Consider the following 18,597-nt stretch of genomic DNA (forward strand, 5'->3'; position numbering starts at 1 on the left):
GGTTATTTTAGATTTTCACATTTAGATAAAAAATTATCCTTTTACCCTTAAATTCTGATTCGATAACGAATGAACAAAAATGCAGAAAACGCAAGAAAAGAACAACATTTTTGATAGAAATTGCTAAAAGCTCAATAAATGACTTATCAATTGATTCAAAAAGATTTAGATAAATTTTCAATTGACCTTAACTGTTGCCCTTTTCGTTGAGTCTGGTTTTCTCTACTTTCCTTTTCCCTTCCAATATCAAAACGATAATAAAAATAGATCAAAATTTTGTCCGATAATCATTTTAACACTAAAAGCTATTGCTTTGATAGTTTTTTATAACTTGACAGGGAATCCAAAAATAAACTAAATTTAAGGGGAAAAGAGTGAAAAGGCAAAACAAATTGTTGAAAGTGAAAACCAAAGTTTATCCATTACCAGAAGAAGCAAAAAATTGTATCAAGTGTGACATTGTGTACTTGATTAGGACAAGTTTTTTCACTCGTTTGACACAGACAAATTACTTGTTACACTCAGTTTGTTATGAAGAGAAAAAATGGAAAACAAAAAATGTATGGATTATTGTAAATTGCTTTTTATTTGCAATAATAATACAATCTACTTTTGCACTACTTTTGCCTCCATCCAAGTAACGATAAAATGTCTATATTTTTCAATGCTGGGAGTAAAATTTCAACTTGGCCTTTCAAACTTCTTGTTCTCATTATTATTATTAATACTTTTTCCCTTCTTCATCAGTCTTTCGATTTTTCTCTCTCTCTTCCAATTGAACATTTGTTCATCTTGAATCACTTTTCATCTCAATTTTGCGCTTCAATGTTTCACTCTTTTACTTTTCTCTGTATGTCACATTTGATTCAGTAAAACAATTTATCTTTACATTTTTCCATAACTTTTCAAACTTTTCCACTTCACTTTTGAACCAAGTCGATGAATTTAAACAGATAATTGTAAAATCCAAAGAAAAAGAATCCAACATTTTCCATTGAATTTACCGATGAAAACTTGTCCAACATTTTGTCACAATTTTTTCCCTTTTTTCTGTTCTTTTCCTTGAATGGAAATTTCGTGAATAATCAACTTGATTAATGAATCAAACTTGTTAATGTGTTCTTTGATTGAGATTTTTGCATTGTTAATTGATTATAAAAATGAGAGTTTCATTGATTCATGAACAACAGAAGTAAACTTTAATCATTTATCAATTGGTAATGATTATTGTACTTGGATTGATTTTCAGTTTGGTCAATTGTCTAATTGTTGAAACAAGGAAAAGTTAATGTTTCCTTCATTGATCAGTCGAGATCCTTGAGACTGTTTACAATTAATTTGTGATTAAAATTGGAAAAAACTAATCGTTTGAAATTAAAAGTTGAATTTCTAGAGAAACCAATTTTTCTCTCAACAATTTTGTCAAAACTGGTCAAAGCTTAAAAGGCATTAACAGATCAATAAAATGATTCAACAAGATTCAATTGAATCTTTACATGAATTTTTCAACACTTTACTTGGAACCAATAAAATGTCTAAAAATTTGTTCATTTTGTGTTTGTTGACCTTTTCAACAAAAGATTGAAACTCGTGATATTGGCCGAGTGTTGTAATAACAAATTACCAATTGAATGTCAATCATTTTTATTTCCACAAAATTAAACTCTTCCATTTGAAACATAAATGGTCAACTTTGTTTTGGCTTTTTTTGTTGACAGAAACATCATCAATCTAACATCGTCTTTTCGTTCAACTTGTATTTATATGATTAATATGATAGTTTATCCTTTTTTTGCCATTTGATTTGTGATTCTTTTACTCGTTTCCATGATTGCGTTTTTTTTCTTGCATATTATGGGTAAAGCTAAAAATGGTTTGCACATTTTATTGTCAATCAGTTCATTGAAAGTGATTGAATTTGCTTATGATGAGAAAATGAAGAATGAAGAGAGAGAGAGAGAAAAAAGAGAAACGACAAGAAAAGGAAAGGATGAAGAAGCGGCCAAAAATGTCATGCAATACATGCTCTTGTATATCAATAAGCAAAATAATATTCATCTGTAAATGGTATGACAATGGCAGTGTGAAGACAAAAAAAGTTGAGAAGCAAAGTAACATTACAAGTGTAAAAAGTGGCAACATTTAATAGGAAGAAAAGAAAAGGCAATTTTCCCTTTTCCATGTTACAAGCCAAAAGAGCAACGAAAATATGATCTTCATCTCTTCTTCTTCCATTGCCTTCTCAAGTGTACAAATCATCTTATATTTCTCATTATATTCACACATCTTTTCATGTATTTCTTGCATTCTTTACCTTAAATACATTAAAAGAAAAAATTTTTCTTCTTTTCTTCATTTTCTTCGTTTTCTTCTTCTTCTGGTTAATGGTGCTAGCATTATGACCATTTGATGCACAGAAGTTGATTCATAAACTTTCATGACCAATGGTTGCCTCTTTCCAGTGGTCACTTGCAGTCATTTAACATTGAAATTTGATTTTCTCTTCTTTTACTGAGTTTCTCTTCTCTCTGACTGGCCATCAAAGGTCAAGATTTTCGAGTGAAAAAGTGTGGAGAAGAAAGAAGGAAAAAGATCTTTTTTCTCTTGCTTTTTGCTTCTTCTTTGCTTCAGCTTTGCTTACATATACAAATATTAGGCTAATGGTTGTTGCTGAATGAGTTTGTTCCTGGTGTTGGTGTGTTGACTGTTTAACTTGATTAACATGGATTACCTTTGATTTGATTAAGCTTTATCATCATGTTATTTGGTGCTTGTTACTCGAATCCTTACTTCATTTCAATACCATGGATACACACAAGTTAATTAATGTTAGACTTTTCTGTCCACGAGGAAACTCTTTTCCCATCTTTATCAATGTATAATAAGCCTTTTTGCCTTTCATTTGTCTTTACATGTTTAGACGAGAAAAATGGTCAACTTACCTGACAATTGAATTAAATTGTTAATAAAATATAACATTGTTTGCTGCAATTGTCAAGAGAAGAATTTTTACAAAAATTTCAAATGTATTTCGATCATGTTTGGTGGAAATGTTGTGAACTGGTTAACGAATAAAATGGGTTTTAATGAGTACTTTGGTTATCTCTAGGTCCTCCCGATTCACCGGAAAACTGCACGTTGACCAATATAACTGCACACACATTGACCATTGAATGTAATCCGGGTTACAGTGGTGGACTTGAGCAAACCTTTCATCTTGAAGTTTATATCAATGCAAGTGGAAAGAAACGCCTTATCAACAATCTAACCTCATCGGAATATCCGTTCTTCATCGCTAATGCGCTTCCTGCAGGCAACTTGTTTCATCTAGTAACTTATGCTTCCAACAATAGAGGACGAAGTCCAATTGTGACTATCAATGGGAACACTTTGGTCGCTGAAAGATGGCAAACAGGTGAGTTTCATCATTACATAAACAACACTTAAGCCAACAGAATTTGCATTTTGCACTTTGGATAAATATTTTGGTAAACTGATCAAATCGACATTTAGACATCTATTATGGAAGCCTGGAAAGGTTTAGCAATTGACTTTTCTCGAAATTTGTCCGTTTATAAACATTAAGAAAAGGCTAAGATTTAAATTTTGATGCAAAAACTTCTTTGCAATACTTGTGACTTGAGGGATTCATTTAACAGTTGGAATATGTTTTGAATTTGTTTCGTTCATCTTGTTTCGAGCTAAATATTGTACGATTTTTGCCCTTTCCATAAGTGAAGTTCAATCAATTGGTGTTCATAAAATATTCACCATCGAAAAGCATCATTACCAGATTCATTGCAACTTGGCTTCATCCTGTCGAAATAATAAATGGCATCATTTCCCTTAATGTCAATTTAATTGATTCATCGAATTCAAAATTTCATCAAAATCCAAAGCTGTTCACAGTGACTTTGAGTCTTTAGTAGTTTTAACGATTGATTATGAAAACATTAAAAAACTATTACTTTAGCCTCATGCTTCGTTGTGCGCTAACCCAAACCAATCGATTAAAAGTCAAGTTTCCTTTCCAACATTCTAACGATATTTAGGTCAATCAACCAACTTCCTGACCAAATGACAAGTTATCATGAATCTCACTAAAACCAATTAATCGAAATTCAAATTAACATCAATTAACTAAAGTCTTGTTTCGTTTTCAGATTATTTTGAAGAAACTGTTGTCAGCACTTCAGTACTTCTTCTGATGGGAACTGTCACCACTTTAATCATCGTCGCAATAATTGTTATCCTCATAATGAAGATACGGAGTGACGATGATTCTCGTAAAGGTAAGTTTACCATTAACACTGAAACTTTTATTCCAACTTTTATTCCCTTTTATGATAATGACTTTGGACAAAACTGAAAATTTGATTGATCGAAGCTATTACGGTGAAAATGACAGTTTCATGAGTGATGCGAGTTTGATTGTGCAAATAGTAAACTTTAAATGTGAAATTAAATTTAGATTAATGTGAGTCAATTGACTCTAAATCCCAAACGAATTAACAGATTGATTAAAATTTTCATCAATAATTTGGTCAACACATTTGAAAACATTTCATGAATAAATGTTGGTCAAGATAATTATGATAAAGTTGACTGATTATCTGGATCAATATCATTATCATGGTTATAAGAGAACATGGAAAACAGGGGTTTTGTTGATAATTTGTATTTCCATTGAAACGATATTGAAATATGTATCTCGATAAACCTCTGCTTATAATTAATTAAACTTTAATCTCAATTAATTATCATTAAAAGTTGAAAGGAAAATGCAATTTATAATTGATATAATTATCTTCATGTTCATCTCTGTCTCTTCGTTAACAATGAAAGTCAATAAAAACAATTCACTCGACATAATAATAGGAAACCAATGATAATGGTAATAACAATAAATGGTATAAAATAATGATAATAATGGTTTTATTGTATAATAATAATAAAAAGTAACGATAATAATAAAATACGAAACAAATATGTTGATAAACTTACAGGGAGTTATTATTATCACTTTTATCCTCATTTAATTGTTTATCATTTTCCAATTGGTAAAGAGAAATATTGAAAACTCAGAATTCGTTTGTAAAAGTAATTATTTTGCTCTTATTGATAATCATGGAAACTATTGTAAAAGTTTGACATAAACATCGATCTTGAGCGAAAACGAAATTTTAAAAATTCGTTGCAGTTTGAGTATTCATTGGAAAATCATTTTTTTATACTCTATTGTGAGTTTAGAATTTGAAGATTCGAATATTTGTTGCATGAAGAATTGCAGGTTTCGCTGTGAATCGATAGTTGAATGTTTAATGAGTAAAGTCATGGATCTGGAAAGGGAATTTAATAAAGAGATAAAATTAACATTTTTGGTTTGTTCTTTTGTTTTCGCCTTCAATCAAATCGTTTAAGTAGTGTCATTGAACGCTTAGTGCTGATACTTTTATCTGGAAGATGAATTTCTAAAGTCAATCATTTCTATTCTAATCTTCAATGAATTCTTATTCAGACGAACAGCGTTCAAGTACAATATGATTTTGACGAAACAAAGTTTAATCGAAGATTTCGCTTTCCTTTAGAACGATCAAATTTCCAAAAATTTCGGATAAAATTCATTAAAACTTTACTTTTAAGTTGTTAGAACTGAAATCGAAGAAAATCAGAAGTAAAAAATTGACTTTAGTCAATAGTTCTAGAAAATCTTTGTTTGTTTAATATTCAAAAGCTTTTCTTGGATCAAGATTGTTCTGAATATTTTTTTGCGTTTTCTGAACCACGAAATTCCAAAAATCTTCTGAGTTTCTGAAAAAGTTATGAAAATTATACGAAAAGCAATGAATGTTAGCAGAAATGAATTGTAACTTGGTTTGACTTTCGACTGTTTCTATCTTTTTCCTCTTCTTCTTGATGAATTGCATTTAATTAAATAAATTGTTTATAATGATTAATTGATAGTTTTGCTTTTTATTAAAACTTTTTTTCTTCTTTTCTCTTCTTTTGCCTCAATTTCTTTACAACTTATCAAGATAAATCAAACTTGATGAATCTCTCAAGGATTTCAGGAAACAAGTAAGTTAATGTTAAAGATTACATTGAATAACATCAATCTTGCTCTGTTATCATCATCATTATCATCATCGACGCATTCATCTATTAATGCAATATAATCAATTTTACAATTTCACAATTTCGACAATTGCATTTTTGACTTTTCACTTTTCCAACTTTCAAATCGTTGGAACGTTGAGAATAGAGAAAAGGGCGAAAAAGAAAAGTTTCATCCATTAATCAATTGCTTTTTCTGGTTCATTTTGTAGGCAAGAATCGACGGCCAATTGTGTCGATACCTGTGAATCTAATGGTAAACAGTTGACTGGATCATTAGAGTGTATTGAGGACATTTGGGGTCCAGATTTGATTGCATCTCAGTTGATTGATTCATCGGGCTTCATGACAATCCCAGTCTTGACTGGAACTGTTGAGGCTGAAATTTATGAATGCAATTCCTTGTCTGATCAAACAAACGAGACTTTAATCGGTCGACATCACCATTCCCATCATCATCCACTAACTGGACATCATGCTCATCTCATTGCTCCATCTCACCATCATCACCTTCAACAGCAACAAGTTCAACAATCAATCAACCAATCAACCAACACGCCAATCGATACAACCTTTTATGGTAATCACTGCCATCTAACAACAACAGGGTTTTAAGCAACAATCAATCTTACCAACGAAATAATTTAATATATTTTTCATTCAAACCTTTTTATATCAACATTTAAAATTGGAGCTCAAAAATTTAAATTGTTACCAAAGTAATATTTATTGTTAACCAAAAGTGTTTCAATGTTGAATTGTTACAAGTTTTATTTTAAAATGTTTATACAAAATGTTTAATTGTTTGTAATATTCAGTTTCTTTTCTATCAACAATTAACTGTAAAAATTGCTTTTCTCAGACAAAAGTCTCTTTTTATATTTAAATATGGGTTTAACAATCAAAGTGATTATTTAATATACGATTTTAATAAAATCTGTTTACCAAATGATTATCTATTGAAACAATTTATTCGTTTGCTCAATTGGCATCTTTTAAATCTCTTGATTAATCAACATTCAACTTGAGACAATTAAGTTGAAAGGTTTTTTTGTTTCTAGTAATTTACTGCCATCTATCGGGCAACATTTGAGGTTGACTGAAATTGGATAAAATTTATTCTTAAATTGTTTTTATTTTAATGTTTAATTTACTGAATTTATTTTATGTCTCATCGAAAATGGATTGATTTTTCATTGACTTTTATTTCGGTTGTTAATTTTAATGTCAATTAGTGATGAAAATTTGATTATGTTGACAGTGTATTTCTTGGAATCACATTAACATTTCATTTTGGATGAAAACATGGATATGCTTTGGATTCAAAAGTTGCAATAATAGGATTCAATAATTTCATGATTGGAATAAAATGAAATTGTTAATCATGACTTGCTATTTATAGTCTTCTCAACATGTTTATTTGTGCAACTGAAACACACTCACCTTTAATGGATTCATTGGTTTTCAAGGTAAATCACGTTCGCTTTTTAAGCGTCCTCTTTATCTTCACCCAATTCTCGGTTAAGCCTGTTGTTCATTATCACTACAACCTGGTCTGATTGAACTCTCAAGATCACATGTCTCGAGTCTTGTCTACAAACCTCTTTTGGATTAAAGCTTTTTTACCTTCTCTTTGAATTTCTTTTGTGTCATCAAAGTGAAAGATTAACCTACAGACGATGATGATAAATGGCTTGATGAGAGTTGATGTGAGGTGAGAAAAAAAAGTGAAAATGATGTTATTATATCTATTAAAACGAACAAGGGAATCATTTTTTGTTCCTCTTTTACACCAAATCAGTGGATCAACTTCATCATGGGTTAACTTTTTTCCCTCTTCAGCCATCATTCCAAGGTTTGAACCATTTGTTCCAACAAAAGATAAAATTATCTTTTTCTACAAAATCGCCTTTTTTGTTCCTTCAACATTTGAAGCTGCGAATCATCACATTTACTCAATGTACAATTTCAGTTATAAAAAAATCCATCGATAATTTTCGTGATAAACTACAGCAATTAGTTGAGCTTGTATGGGATCCTGAACTTGATTTTTGCTTGATTATTTATTCCAAAATTGAGTCCATAAGAAATGTTGAAATTGGTCGAGATATTCATGGACTTGCTTTGCAATATGATTGTGATTAACCTTTTACTTGACTTGATTTAAAATGCAATTGGATTAACTGTGAAAAGGCAGGAAAATTAGTAAGGTAAGGACTTGAATTGGATGAGAAGGAAAATTAGAGTTGAGATGGTAAAGAAAAATTTTGTTCCGAAAGGAGTAGAAATACAATAAAACATGAAGTATTTCATTTCACAGGAATTGGTGAGGCCGGATATACATGCCTTGAATTTGACAATCAATTGAAATGGATGGAAGTACCTTTATTGATAACAGTCAACATCAATACATCTTATTCCTGATTCACACCTTTTATAATCTTCTTCAATTCTTGCTTCAGTTCAATGTTCACATTGGTATTTAAAGGGAAAGGTCCTGAGTAAAGATGAAATCTTTTTTTTTCTTCTCATCATGTCCTCTTTTTACGTCTCTCTCATCTTTGCCTTTCTCAATCTCAAGAGACAAAACCAAAAGCCAAATCTATTGACATGATATACTTTAAGGAACTTTCAGTTTCTATTTCTTCTTCAATTTAACAAGAGGAAGAAGATTCCTTTAAAAACAAGGAAAAAAAGATCGAAAATGAAAGTTTTTTTTTCTTCTTCCACCAATGAAAGTAACAAAAAAAAGATGATGATGAGTGAACTGTTAGAGGATGATTGAGAGAAGGAGTGAGCAAGATTCAAGTATCAGCAAATAAATTCAGAACAGCAATTTTCACTTTAACCATTATGCGTTCAAGATTGAATAAAGGGAAGAAGAAGCTCACTGATGAAGATGGAAGGGAAAATAAGATGAGAATGATGAACTTGATGATGGAAACAATGACAATAAAAGTGTGACCGTTCACAACTACTAACAGTCAAAAGAGGAAGATTGAACTTACTTTTCTATGGAGATGAACCAAAAGTGAAAAGTAAGAGAGAAAGGGGAGGGATCTTACTATTCTAAGACCTTTCGGTCTCAAGTGAAGAGTAAGAAGGAGAGAGGGCAGCACAAGGGAGTGAAGAGGCAAAGTTGGAAGTTTAAGTCAAACTTTATTGATAATGTTAGAGAAAAGTTCGGAGTATATATGTCTCTCATGGGACATAGGAATATCAGGGTACAAATGGTTTAGTTAAATTCAGTATAAAAAATAATCATAATAAACATATAAATACAATGGTTGAAATGTGCGTAGTTAAAAGTATAATATTTCACGTTTACATTTACCGCTAGGGTTACCTGCTTTTGATTGGAAAGATACAATTGTAATGCATTGAGTTATATTGAAAAAGCCCTAGTGGCGAAGGTTGAAAGAGAGAGAGGAACATATGTTTTAAGTTTTTGTGCTTGGTTTGTTTTATTGAAGTTAATCATCATCACATTCGCCCACTGTAATTTGAGTTTGTTGTCTATCAACAAACTGCTTGAGCTGGGATGAATGAGCTTGAATTGGTGTTCCTGAAAGTGATTCCGAGATGATGTAGGTTACGTCCGTGATCTTCTTGATGACATAGTATGGACCTGTATACTTAGCTGTGACTTTAGTTTTGGATGGATGGTTAAATGGTACTTCCTTGAGTACTTTGGATCCAATCTCAAAGTTTGCGACGGGATGTTTAGCGTCATGTCTTTGTTTCCTTCTTTCTTGTTCCGTACGTGTCCTGGTCCGGGCTAATTCTCGTGCTTCCTGGAGATTGTTGGTTTGACCGGAGAAAGTCGGAGTTGGATCAGTTCCAAAGAAGAGATATGCAGGAGCATAACCAGTGATATCGTGTGGAGTGTTGTTGTAATCTGTGACAATCTTTGGTAAGAGCGTTGTCCATTTACGATGAGGATGATCTTGTAAAGCAGCTCTTACTTTGACCATCAAAGTTCCATTGATACGTTCGACAATACCGTTGGTTTGTGGATGATATGGAGTACTAAAGATATGCTTTATGTTGTGGCGTTTGAAAGCTTGTTTCAAGACTGTACTTTGGAAGTTCTTGTGACAGTCAGTTAGAATAGCTTTGATGCGAATACCAGATTGAATAAGTTTGTCTAGGAGGGTTACTACTGATGCTGATGTGTTGGTGGTTGTGGGAAAGGCCCAAACATAACGTGAAAAGTGGTCTATGAAGACTTGAATGTACTTATGTCGAGTACTACCAGCTGCAGGTCCCATGACTATAGTATCGAGGCCGACGAGATCACCAGGTTCGAGATCAACTGAAGGGAGGATCATTTGACCAATACTTGGACGATGGGTTTGCTTGACAAGCTGGCATGAACGGCATGAATCGACATAAGCTTTGATGTCTGAGATCATATGAGGCCACCAATAGAAACGAGTAATAAGTTTTACAGTCTTGTTTTTCCCAGGGTGACTGTAATCGTCGTGAAAATGCTGCAAGACTTTATTACGGAGTGTTGGTGGAATGATTGCTCGAGTGGAACCACGAGTTTTCACGGTGACGATGCCATCCACTTTGAAAGATTGTTGGATATGAGAAAAGTCAGTGGTGGCTTGATGTTGTTTGATTTCATCAGCATCGATGAGGAAAGTAACTGGGGCTCTTGACAAGGCATCAACGTGTTGTTGAGAGACGCCAGCTCGATGAAATAGCTCATAGGATCGAGTAGAGAGCTTGATACTCCAGCGATAGAGTCTTCCTTTGGGTTTCTTGAGCGTGAGGAGCCATTTCAATGCACTATGATCGGTGATGACTTTGAATGGGAGGCTTAGATAAGCTTCGAAGTGATCAACAGCTTCTACAACTGCGAGGCATTCAAGTTCGAATGCGGTATAGTTGCCTTGGTGTTCATTAAGTGCTTTGGAAAAATAAGCAATTGGATGTTCAAGACCATGTTTATCGGTTTGAACTAGCGTAGCTCCAATACCAATCTTTGAAGCGTCAGTGTAAAGGGTACACGGTTCATCTTTGTTGTAAATAGCGAGAACTGGTTCATTGATTAACTTGTTCTTGAGGATTTGAAAAGCGGTTTGATGTTCATCTTTCCAGTGGAAAGCGATGTTTTTACAGAGGAGCCTGGTTAATGGTTTAGAGATGGTTGAGAACTTGTCTATGAAGCGGCGGTAATAGTTTGCAAGTCCTAAGAATTGACGAACTTCCTTGACATTACTTGGAACAGGGAAATGTTCAACAGCTTTGACCTTTTGTTTGGATGGTCTAACTCCTTCTTCACTGATGATGTATCCAAGATAGTCAACTTCATTTTGCGCGAAGTCGCATTTAGACAGCTTTAGTTTGATGTTGTTGTCCTTGCAAAGGGTGAAGATCTTCTCTAAGAGTTGAAGATGTTCAGAGAAGGTTTTGCTGTAAATGATGATGTCGTCTAAGTAATTTATTGCGCCGTTGTAGAGTAAAGAACCAAGTACTCTTTGTAGAATTCTTTGAAAAGTTGCTGGGGCGTTTTTAAGACCAAATGGCATGACGAGCCATTCATAGTGTCCTTCATGAGTTACGAAAGCAGTTTTCTCGATGCTTTCTGGGTCCATCTCAATATGCCAATATCCCCATTTGACGTCAAGTGTCGAGAAGTACTTACTGCCTTGAAGACGATCAATGACATCATTGATCCGTGGCAGCGGCATCTTGTCATCTATGGTGAGGGCATTGAGACGACGGAAATCTATGCAGAGTCGTGTACCACCACCTTTCTTTGGTACACATGTGACTGGGAAGGCCCAAGGACTTTCACTATCACGAACCAATCCTTTTTCTTTGTATTCTTTAACTTGACGACTTATTTCATCAAGTTCGGCTTGAGGACGACGATAGGCCCTAAGTTGAATTGGAGGATGGTTAATAGTGGTAATCCGATGTTTGGCAACGGTGATGCGGCCAATGTCTGTTTCATTTTGGGCGAAGGCAGATTTATGTTTTTCGATGAGAGCGGCAAGTTGATCTTTCTCATGTGTTTCTCCTAACAGGGTTACTAATTCTTGAGTCTCTGGAGATCGAATGCTGACAGTCTTATCTTCTAGGTTAAGGTGAAGACCGAATTCGATACTGGTGTTGAGACCGATTAAGATTGGATAGCGGAAGTTGGAGATGATGTGATACTTGATCGTCTTGGTTGTTTTATGGATGGTAGTTGAGGCGAGAGTGTATCCAACACTCTTGGTTGAACCTTCTAACTGGTTGATGGTTATTTGTTGTTTATTGTTGATGGGAAGGTTGAGTCGTTTACATGTCTTTAGACTCATTATGCTGATGGTACTACCGGTGTCAATGAAGGCTTCGACGGAAATACCTTCGATTGTTAGTGGAATATCGATGAATTTCAGTATTGGAGATATGTTTTTAGCGAAACATACGTCTCCGTGGTCATCTGGATGGAGTTCTTCCTCGGCAGTGTGGGTCGATGGTCGAGGTTGACTGGTTTGAGAACGATTAGGACATTCACGATGCCAATGGTTTTCCTTTTTACCAATTCTTTCACAGTACCTACAGACTGGAGGACGGCGTTCAGCAGATTGACGAGGGCGGCTATTGTTATGTGGAGGTGTGGCGACCAATGTTTTAGCAGCGGGTTTCTTTGGTTGTTGCTTTGTTAGGAATTTTTCCTTTTGTTTGTAACGCATTTCGGTTTCAGTGGCTATTTCGAGCCAATCAGAGAGTGTACGAGGGCGTCCAGAACTCATATGAAGAGTCCAAGCAAAGGGTAAACCAGAAGTTAGTTGAGAGATGACTTGATGTTCAGCCAATTTTGCTTCACGAAGGAGTTTTATCTTACGGCGATAATACTCCGTCACTGTCTCTGTACGCTCAAGACGGATACGTTGAGCTTCGAGAAGTGGGTCCTTGAATTCAGAACCGAAGCGAGTGATCATTAAAGATTTGACAGCGTTCCAATCAACATGCTCTTCAGATGCGATTTCCTCGGCATACCAACTTAGAGCTTCTTTGTCTAGGCTGTAGACTAAGTCTCTTATAAGGGTGTATGGATCGTTGGTGTTGATATGTCTTTCGTACAGGACTAACCAAGCTTGGATGCGGATGCCAGATGGTTCGCCAGTATAACATTTGAGAACCTTCTTCTGTGGTAAGGTTATGTACTGCGTTGGTTGGTCGATAGTCGTGTCTAGTTGTGATGTAGTGGATAAGCGGTTCCTATTTTGGTCTTGGAATCGAACTGTTGGTGTAGGCGGGAGGTATGGATTACGGATTAATGTTGGAAGACGACCATTTGGTTGGTTACCCAAGGGTGGATGGGCTGGTTGATTTGGATTTGTGATTGGGTTCGAGTCGAGGTTGTCTCCTTGGGCATTTGGATCTGTTGGTATTTGATCAGAGAGGTTAGTATCATTAAGATCATTTGCCATTATGAAAGGAAATAAAACTATATTAATTCAAACACTTTTATTGTTTAAAAACTAATTTGTGGAGGTGCTCAACTGGTGTTGCAGATTGAGGTACAATGTTTGGGGCAAAGGAACGATTAACAGAGTCAAAGTGGAGAGCGTAAGTAGCAGTTGAAGCAGCTCTGTTAAGGAGTTGACGAGATTCTTGTCGAGCGGGAAGATTAGCTTTGATGGCGTTGAATTCAGCTGTAGATGAGAAGCTGAGTTTGCTTTGAGCAAGTTGCTCTTCTAATCGTGAAGCTTCAGCAGCTTTCTGAATACCTTGCTTGAAGAATTTAGCGGCTCTTTCTTCAGTCTTTCTCTGCTTCTTCTGGAGATGAGCTTCGTAAGCCAAGCAGACAGTTCCAGATAGTTCAGCTTCCAAACGCTGCTTCTGAAGGTAGAGTTTCCTTTCTTCCCTTCGTTTCTTATTCTTGGCTTTACCAGGTTTAACAGGGCCAATAGATGGAGCAGAAGGACCAGCGGGAGTTTCAACAGCTTGAACTTCAGGAGTTACCAAAGGACGGAGGAAGCTGGGTCGATCAACTGGCTTCGGAGGGTTCTGTTCCACCAAAGGACGATTAGGCTGGAAGGGGCGGCTGATAGAGGGGCCAAGAGGACGGCTGGATGAAGGGGAAGGGCGAAAAGGGGCAGCTGAGGGTCGGAATGTACCACCAGGGGGCGTATTCAGCTTCAAACCACCACCAAAGACTACCAAGGGCTTACTAATAGGTCCAGCAGGGGTTGGTTCAGAATCAGGACCACAGATGTCGCTACCAAACCAATGTCCAGGCGAGCAAGCGGGAGAATCGACGGATTCGGGATCGTAATCCGGCTCGAAAGAGAGGAAATCCACTAAAGAATAGGGGGGAGAAGAACAAGAGATTAGTTCGGGTGAAAACAGGAGAAGATATCCTGTCGACTGCGCCAAATGTGACCGTTCACAACTACTAACAGTCAAAAGAGGAAGATTGAACTTACTTTTCTATGGAGATGAACCAAAAGTGAAAAGTAAGAGAGAAAGGGGAGGGATCTTACTATTCTAAGACCTTTCGGTCTCAAGTGAAGAGTAAGAAGGAGAGAGGGCAGCACAAGGGAGTGAAGAGGCAAAGTTGGAAGTTTAAGTCAAACTTTATTGATAATGTTAGAGAAAAGTTCGGAGTATATATGTCTCTCATGGGACATAGGAATATCAGGGTACAAATGGTTTAGTTAAATTCAGTATAAAAAATAATCATAATAAACATATAAATACAATGGTTGAAATGTGCGTAGTTAAAAGTATAATATTTCACGTTTACATTTACCGCTAGGGTTACCTGCTTTTGATTGGAAAGATACAATTGTAATGCATTGAGTTATATTGAAAAAGCCCTAGTGGCGAAGGTTGAAAGAGAGAGAGGAACATATGTTTTAAGTTTTTGTGCTTGGTTTGTTTTATTGAAGTTAATCATCATCACAAAAGAATGATGAAAATCTTTCTCTTGATACATTTCTTTTTTTTATCACCTTCCTCTGTATTTTTCGTCTTATTGTCTTCTTTTTGCTCTCCATTTCTCATTTAGATTAGTAAACAAGCTTAAATGATTTTTGGTTTTCTCCTTTTGCCTTCTTTCTTCTCAAAACGTAAGTTGATTGAGTTTATATGTTTCCTTCATCATCTATATTTGTTGTTAATTTATCGTAACAATCAGGATCAACAAATATATCTTCCTCTTTTCACGTCTTATGAAGAGTTTAAATGAAAATCATCTTTCCTTGATCACTTGTAATGAAGAATCAGTTTTAACATTGAGTTGAATCCATCCATTGGTGGGAACAATTGAATCAAATTTAGGCAAATTTCCAACCAATTATTTGCCTTTGACAATCGGTTAAATTGCTATTGTTTGAGTCTTTCTTTGATCTTTCAACTTGTTGATCAATAATCCAATTTACATTCTTGCATATCCTTTTGTATTTTGTTTAAATTCACTTTAATTGTAAACTAATTGCTCTCGATCCTTGGAAGGTTGTTGTTTATGACATCATAAAGGAACCTAAATGTTTGATAATTGGACAGAAATGGATAATAAATAAAGGTTCACACTATTGACAAGAGTTTCTCATTTACTTACAAATGATGAAAGTTATTGAGAAGTGAGCGATCAAATATTTGAAAGGTTCTTCAGCTTATCCTGATCACCAATTAAGTAACTGATTTGCTTGCTCCTTCTGTCATCGTGTTAACCATTTATTGGTAGCCTAAATTGTCGTCATTTTGATGGTTATGTTGTAGTTTTGCCTTGTCTTTCTGGGAATGATGATGATGTTAACAGTGAGTCTTGTGTAAACTTCAAATGGAACCAATCAATACAATATAGAAAGAGAAAGAAAAGAAAAAAAAAAGGATAAACAAGGAAATAAGATGAGAAGATAATCAACAAGATGCTCAATGTTAAACAAAAAAAGTAAAAAAAGTTCAGTAATCTTGTCACAAAATTATCATTACCAGAAATTAGGTCTATAGGATCTTGGAGGCTTTTTTTTTATTCAACTTTGATCATTCGCGGTGCTGAGAATTGATTCTCGTGGGACTTAATTGTCAACATAACTGTCTAACAGTTAACTGAAGACAAAATAATCAAAATAGTGAAAGAAACAAATCGAGGAGAAAAATTTCTGACAAAACTTACATCGAGCAGAAAAAATTGAGACAATTTAGAAGTTTGGTGAACTATTTCAACCTTTATTTCAAAGGTGAATATATTTTTCCTCAGATAATACAAATAAATTATTTGACTGATTGACGAAACTATTGAGCAGACTATTAAATTAACAAAATTTAGAAAAAAATACACTGGTCAAACAGCTGATTACTTCGGGCTGATTCTAATTCAACGATGAAATAGATGTCTTATGGGGCTACTATTTACAAATATAATAAAGCTAACTAAGCCCGAAAATGTAAACAGCAAAGTTCATGTTGATTTTCCAACTGATCCACCAAGTCATCAGATACTCTTTTAATGGCTGGTATACGTCCATTTAGTTGATTACGGTACTTGAAGATCGAATAAATCCGAAAGTTGAAGTAGCTGATATCCTGGTAAAGTATATGCGAAAAAGTAAATGTTTATCGATCGTAGATCACAGACTAAAAAATGCACTGAACGAAACCACTTTTATTTCACTTCTCTTTGTCTTCTTTCAATTTAACGGCCTTAAGTTTAATATTCTCGGCCATTTTGACTTGGTAAAATTGTTTAATTACCTCCGTTGCAGCTTGGATATCTGTATTATTAAGAAAATAAAAATTACAATTATTAGAAAATTAACTGTTTGAAATGGATTGAAAAACGAGCAATATGCGGACAAACCTTTTTGCATATCCACTGTATTTTGTAGCGCACTTTGGGACATTTCTTTGGCAGCTTTTGATGTATCTGGAATTCCGAATAAATCACGGATTTTTGTTCTACGCAGAATGAACCCTTGTCCTAAACTAATCATATTATTTACGAGCCAATAAGTGCCAAGAGCGGCGGGGAAATTTGCACCAACAATAAAAATCACCGGACATACTACCGCTGGCATAATTTTTAATAATTTAGCTGACATTGGATCAACCGGAGCTGAATAAAAGAGCAATGTGAAATTGTAATATAAATCATATTTTTGTTAAATGTTGTATTAAAAATTGAAATAAATAATGAAAATTACCAGTTTCATTTCCACTGATCATAACAAAATATAATGTAAATGATGTTAAAGCCGGCAAAACGAAGTACGGGTCAGCCACAGTTAAATCCGTGAACCAATAGAGTCCTTCAGTCTTCATTGATTCAATTGGATAATTTGCCATACCTCTGATGGCAAAGAAATTACTAGAAAATACGACGCCCTAGAAATTAAAAGAAAATCGTTAGGATTTAATAAATTAAGTTGAGTAATAGTTTGTTAGACTTTACCATTGCTATCATCGGGGCAATAGATTTGAAAACTCCCAAATGATTTTTTTTCATAGTTTCTACAAAGTTGATAGCGGTTTTGATTTCTAAAACAAATATAAAAAAATGAAATGCATTAATTATCGATAAAAAAATAACAGAATTGAATAAAAAACTCACGCATAGGTTGATTTCCAGATTCAACCGCTGCTCGGAATTCAGAGCGACGTTCTTCAAGGACCCGAATATTTTGTGTAATAACTTTTGTAGCTCCTGTAAAATTAAAAGTTTGATATTACATGTAAGATTGTAAGATATAATCAACTCAAATTTCCTTGAAATGTGAGCTTAAAGCCTTACTCATATTTACTATCATTACTGGCAAAAGAATCATCCTAACGCAAACTGTAAGTGCCACAATCGATCCCCACCAAGGTAAATTTTCATGAAATGTCATCAACGATTTGAAAACAAGATCTATAATAAAGATATGGAAATTATCAATAAGTTGAAATATTGAGTTTTTTTTCAAAAATACGAACTTGTTGGAGCCCACCATGTTAACCCAACGTCAGTCGCAGTTAAAAGTGCTTCTGGTATAGTAGATTCTACTAAAGAAGTAAATTCAGTCAAATCAATATCAGTAACTGAGACGCTGTCCTCAGCAACTTTAGGACTAACTCCAGTCTTATCTGCGTTACTCAATTTTTCCAGTTCTTCAGCTATTTTTGAAATATTCAACGGTCCTATATCAACATCAACTGATACTGGTGGATTGGATGAGACAGATCTAGAGGAACAGGCGATACTAGACAAGAGTTGCTGATTCTTAGAGAACGTCAACAATTTTCGTCGGTCAACTGTAAAATGCGAAGATTTCCAGGATACATGTGAATACCATCGATTCGGATTTAAGGGATTATCACAGTTACGATGAACAGATCTTAATTTAGAAAACTTACACCTAATCAGGTGTGATAATTTAATTGTTGAGGTCATTGTTTTTTAATGAAAATAGCGTTAAAAGTTAATTGCTAAACAATAAACGAATCATTATAATTTAACTAAACACTTGATTAGAAATAACATGCTGAAAGATT

The 18,597-nt window shown here is 34.4% G+C and overlaps 3 protein-coding genes and 1 long non-coding RNA gene across 4 annotated transcripts in view; 2 read left to right on the forward strand and 2 right to left on the reverse strand.

Moving 5' to 3' along the window:
* LOC107361136 (titin-like) overlaps positions 1–7,069 on the forward strand; it is a 68,502-nt gene extending 61,433 nt beyond the window's left edge. The window contains exons 9-12 of the mRNA XM_015927885.3: positions 3,110–3,415; positions 4,164–4,292; positions 6,036–6,078; positions 6,327–7,069. Coding sequence (XP_015783371.2) covers positions 3,110–3,415; positions 4,164–4,292; positions 6,036–6,078; positions 6,327–6,729 — 881 coding nt within the window. The 3' untranslated portion in view covers positions 6,730–7,069. The remainder of the gene's footprint in view (positions 1–3,109; positions 3,416–4,163; positions 4,293–6,035; positions 6,079–6,326) is intronic.
* Positions 7,070–7,721: 652 nt separating this feature from the next.
* LOC112538721 (uncharacterized) lies at positions 7,722–9,072 on the forward strand. The gene is made up of 2 exons (XR_003082038.2): positions 7,722–8,324; positions 8,435–9,072. It is a non-coding gene; the product is annotated as an uncharacterized LOC112538721 (long non-coding RNA).
* Positions 9,073–13,572: 4,500 nt separating this feature from the next.
* LOC149094601 (uncharacterized) lies at positions 13,573–14,691 on the reverse strand. Its single transcript, XM_089270084.1, has 2 exons — positions 14,550–14,691; positions 13,573–14,423 (listed from the first exon to the last, which is right to left on the reverse strand). Coding segments are annotated over exons 1-2 (837 nt in total). The 5' UTR covers positions 14,551–14,691; the 3' UTR covers positions 13,573–13,587.
* Positions 14,692–16,275: 1,584 nt separating this feature from the next.
* LOC107361137 (mitochondrial inner membrane protein OXA1L) lies at positions 16,276–18,593 on the reverse strand. Its single transcript, XM_015927887.3, has 7 exons — positions 18,040–18,593; positions 17,858–17,974; positions 17,678–17,770; positions 17,519–17,604; positions 17,271–17,451; positions 16,928–17,182; positions 16,276–16,841 (listed from the first exon to the last, which is right to left on the reverse strand). The coding sequence occupies exons 1-7, from the start codon at positions 18,494–18,496 to the stop codon at positions 16,738–16,740; spliced, it is 1,293 nt and encodes a 430-aa protein (XP_015783373.2). The 5' UTR covers positions 18,497–18,593; the 3' UTR covers positions 16,276–16,737.
* Between the last annotated feature and the right edge of the window lie 4 nt (positions 18,594–18,597).

This window comes from Tetranychus urticae, chromosome 1 (assembly GCF_039701765.1).
Source record: "Tetranychus urticae isolate SD_2017Ah chromosome 1, NJAU_TeUrti_SD_1.0, whole genome shotgun sequence".
Taxonomy (NCBI): domain Eukaryota; kingdom Metazoa; phylum Arthropoda; class Arachnida; order Trombidiformes; family Tetranychidae; genus Tetranychus; species Tetranychus urticae.

Coding starts and splice junctions, on each gene's coding strand:
- LOC107361137 (XM_015927887.3), bottom strand. CDS start 18,496: ATGACCTCAACAATTAAATTATCACACCTGATTAGGTGTAAGTTTTCT. Junction 17,605..17,677: donor ATCTGGAAATCAACCTATGC/GTGAGTTTTTTA, acceptor TATTTGTTTTAG/AAATCAAAACCGCTATCAAC. Junction 16,842..16,927: donor TACAGTGGATATGCAAAAAG/GTTTGTCCGCAT, acceptor TTAATAATACAG/ATATCCAAGCTGCAACGGAG.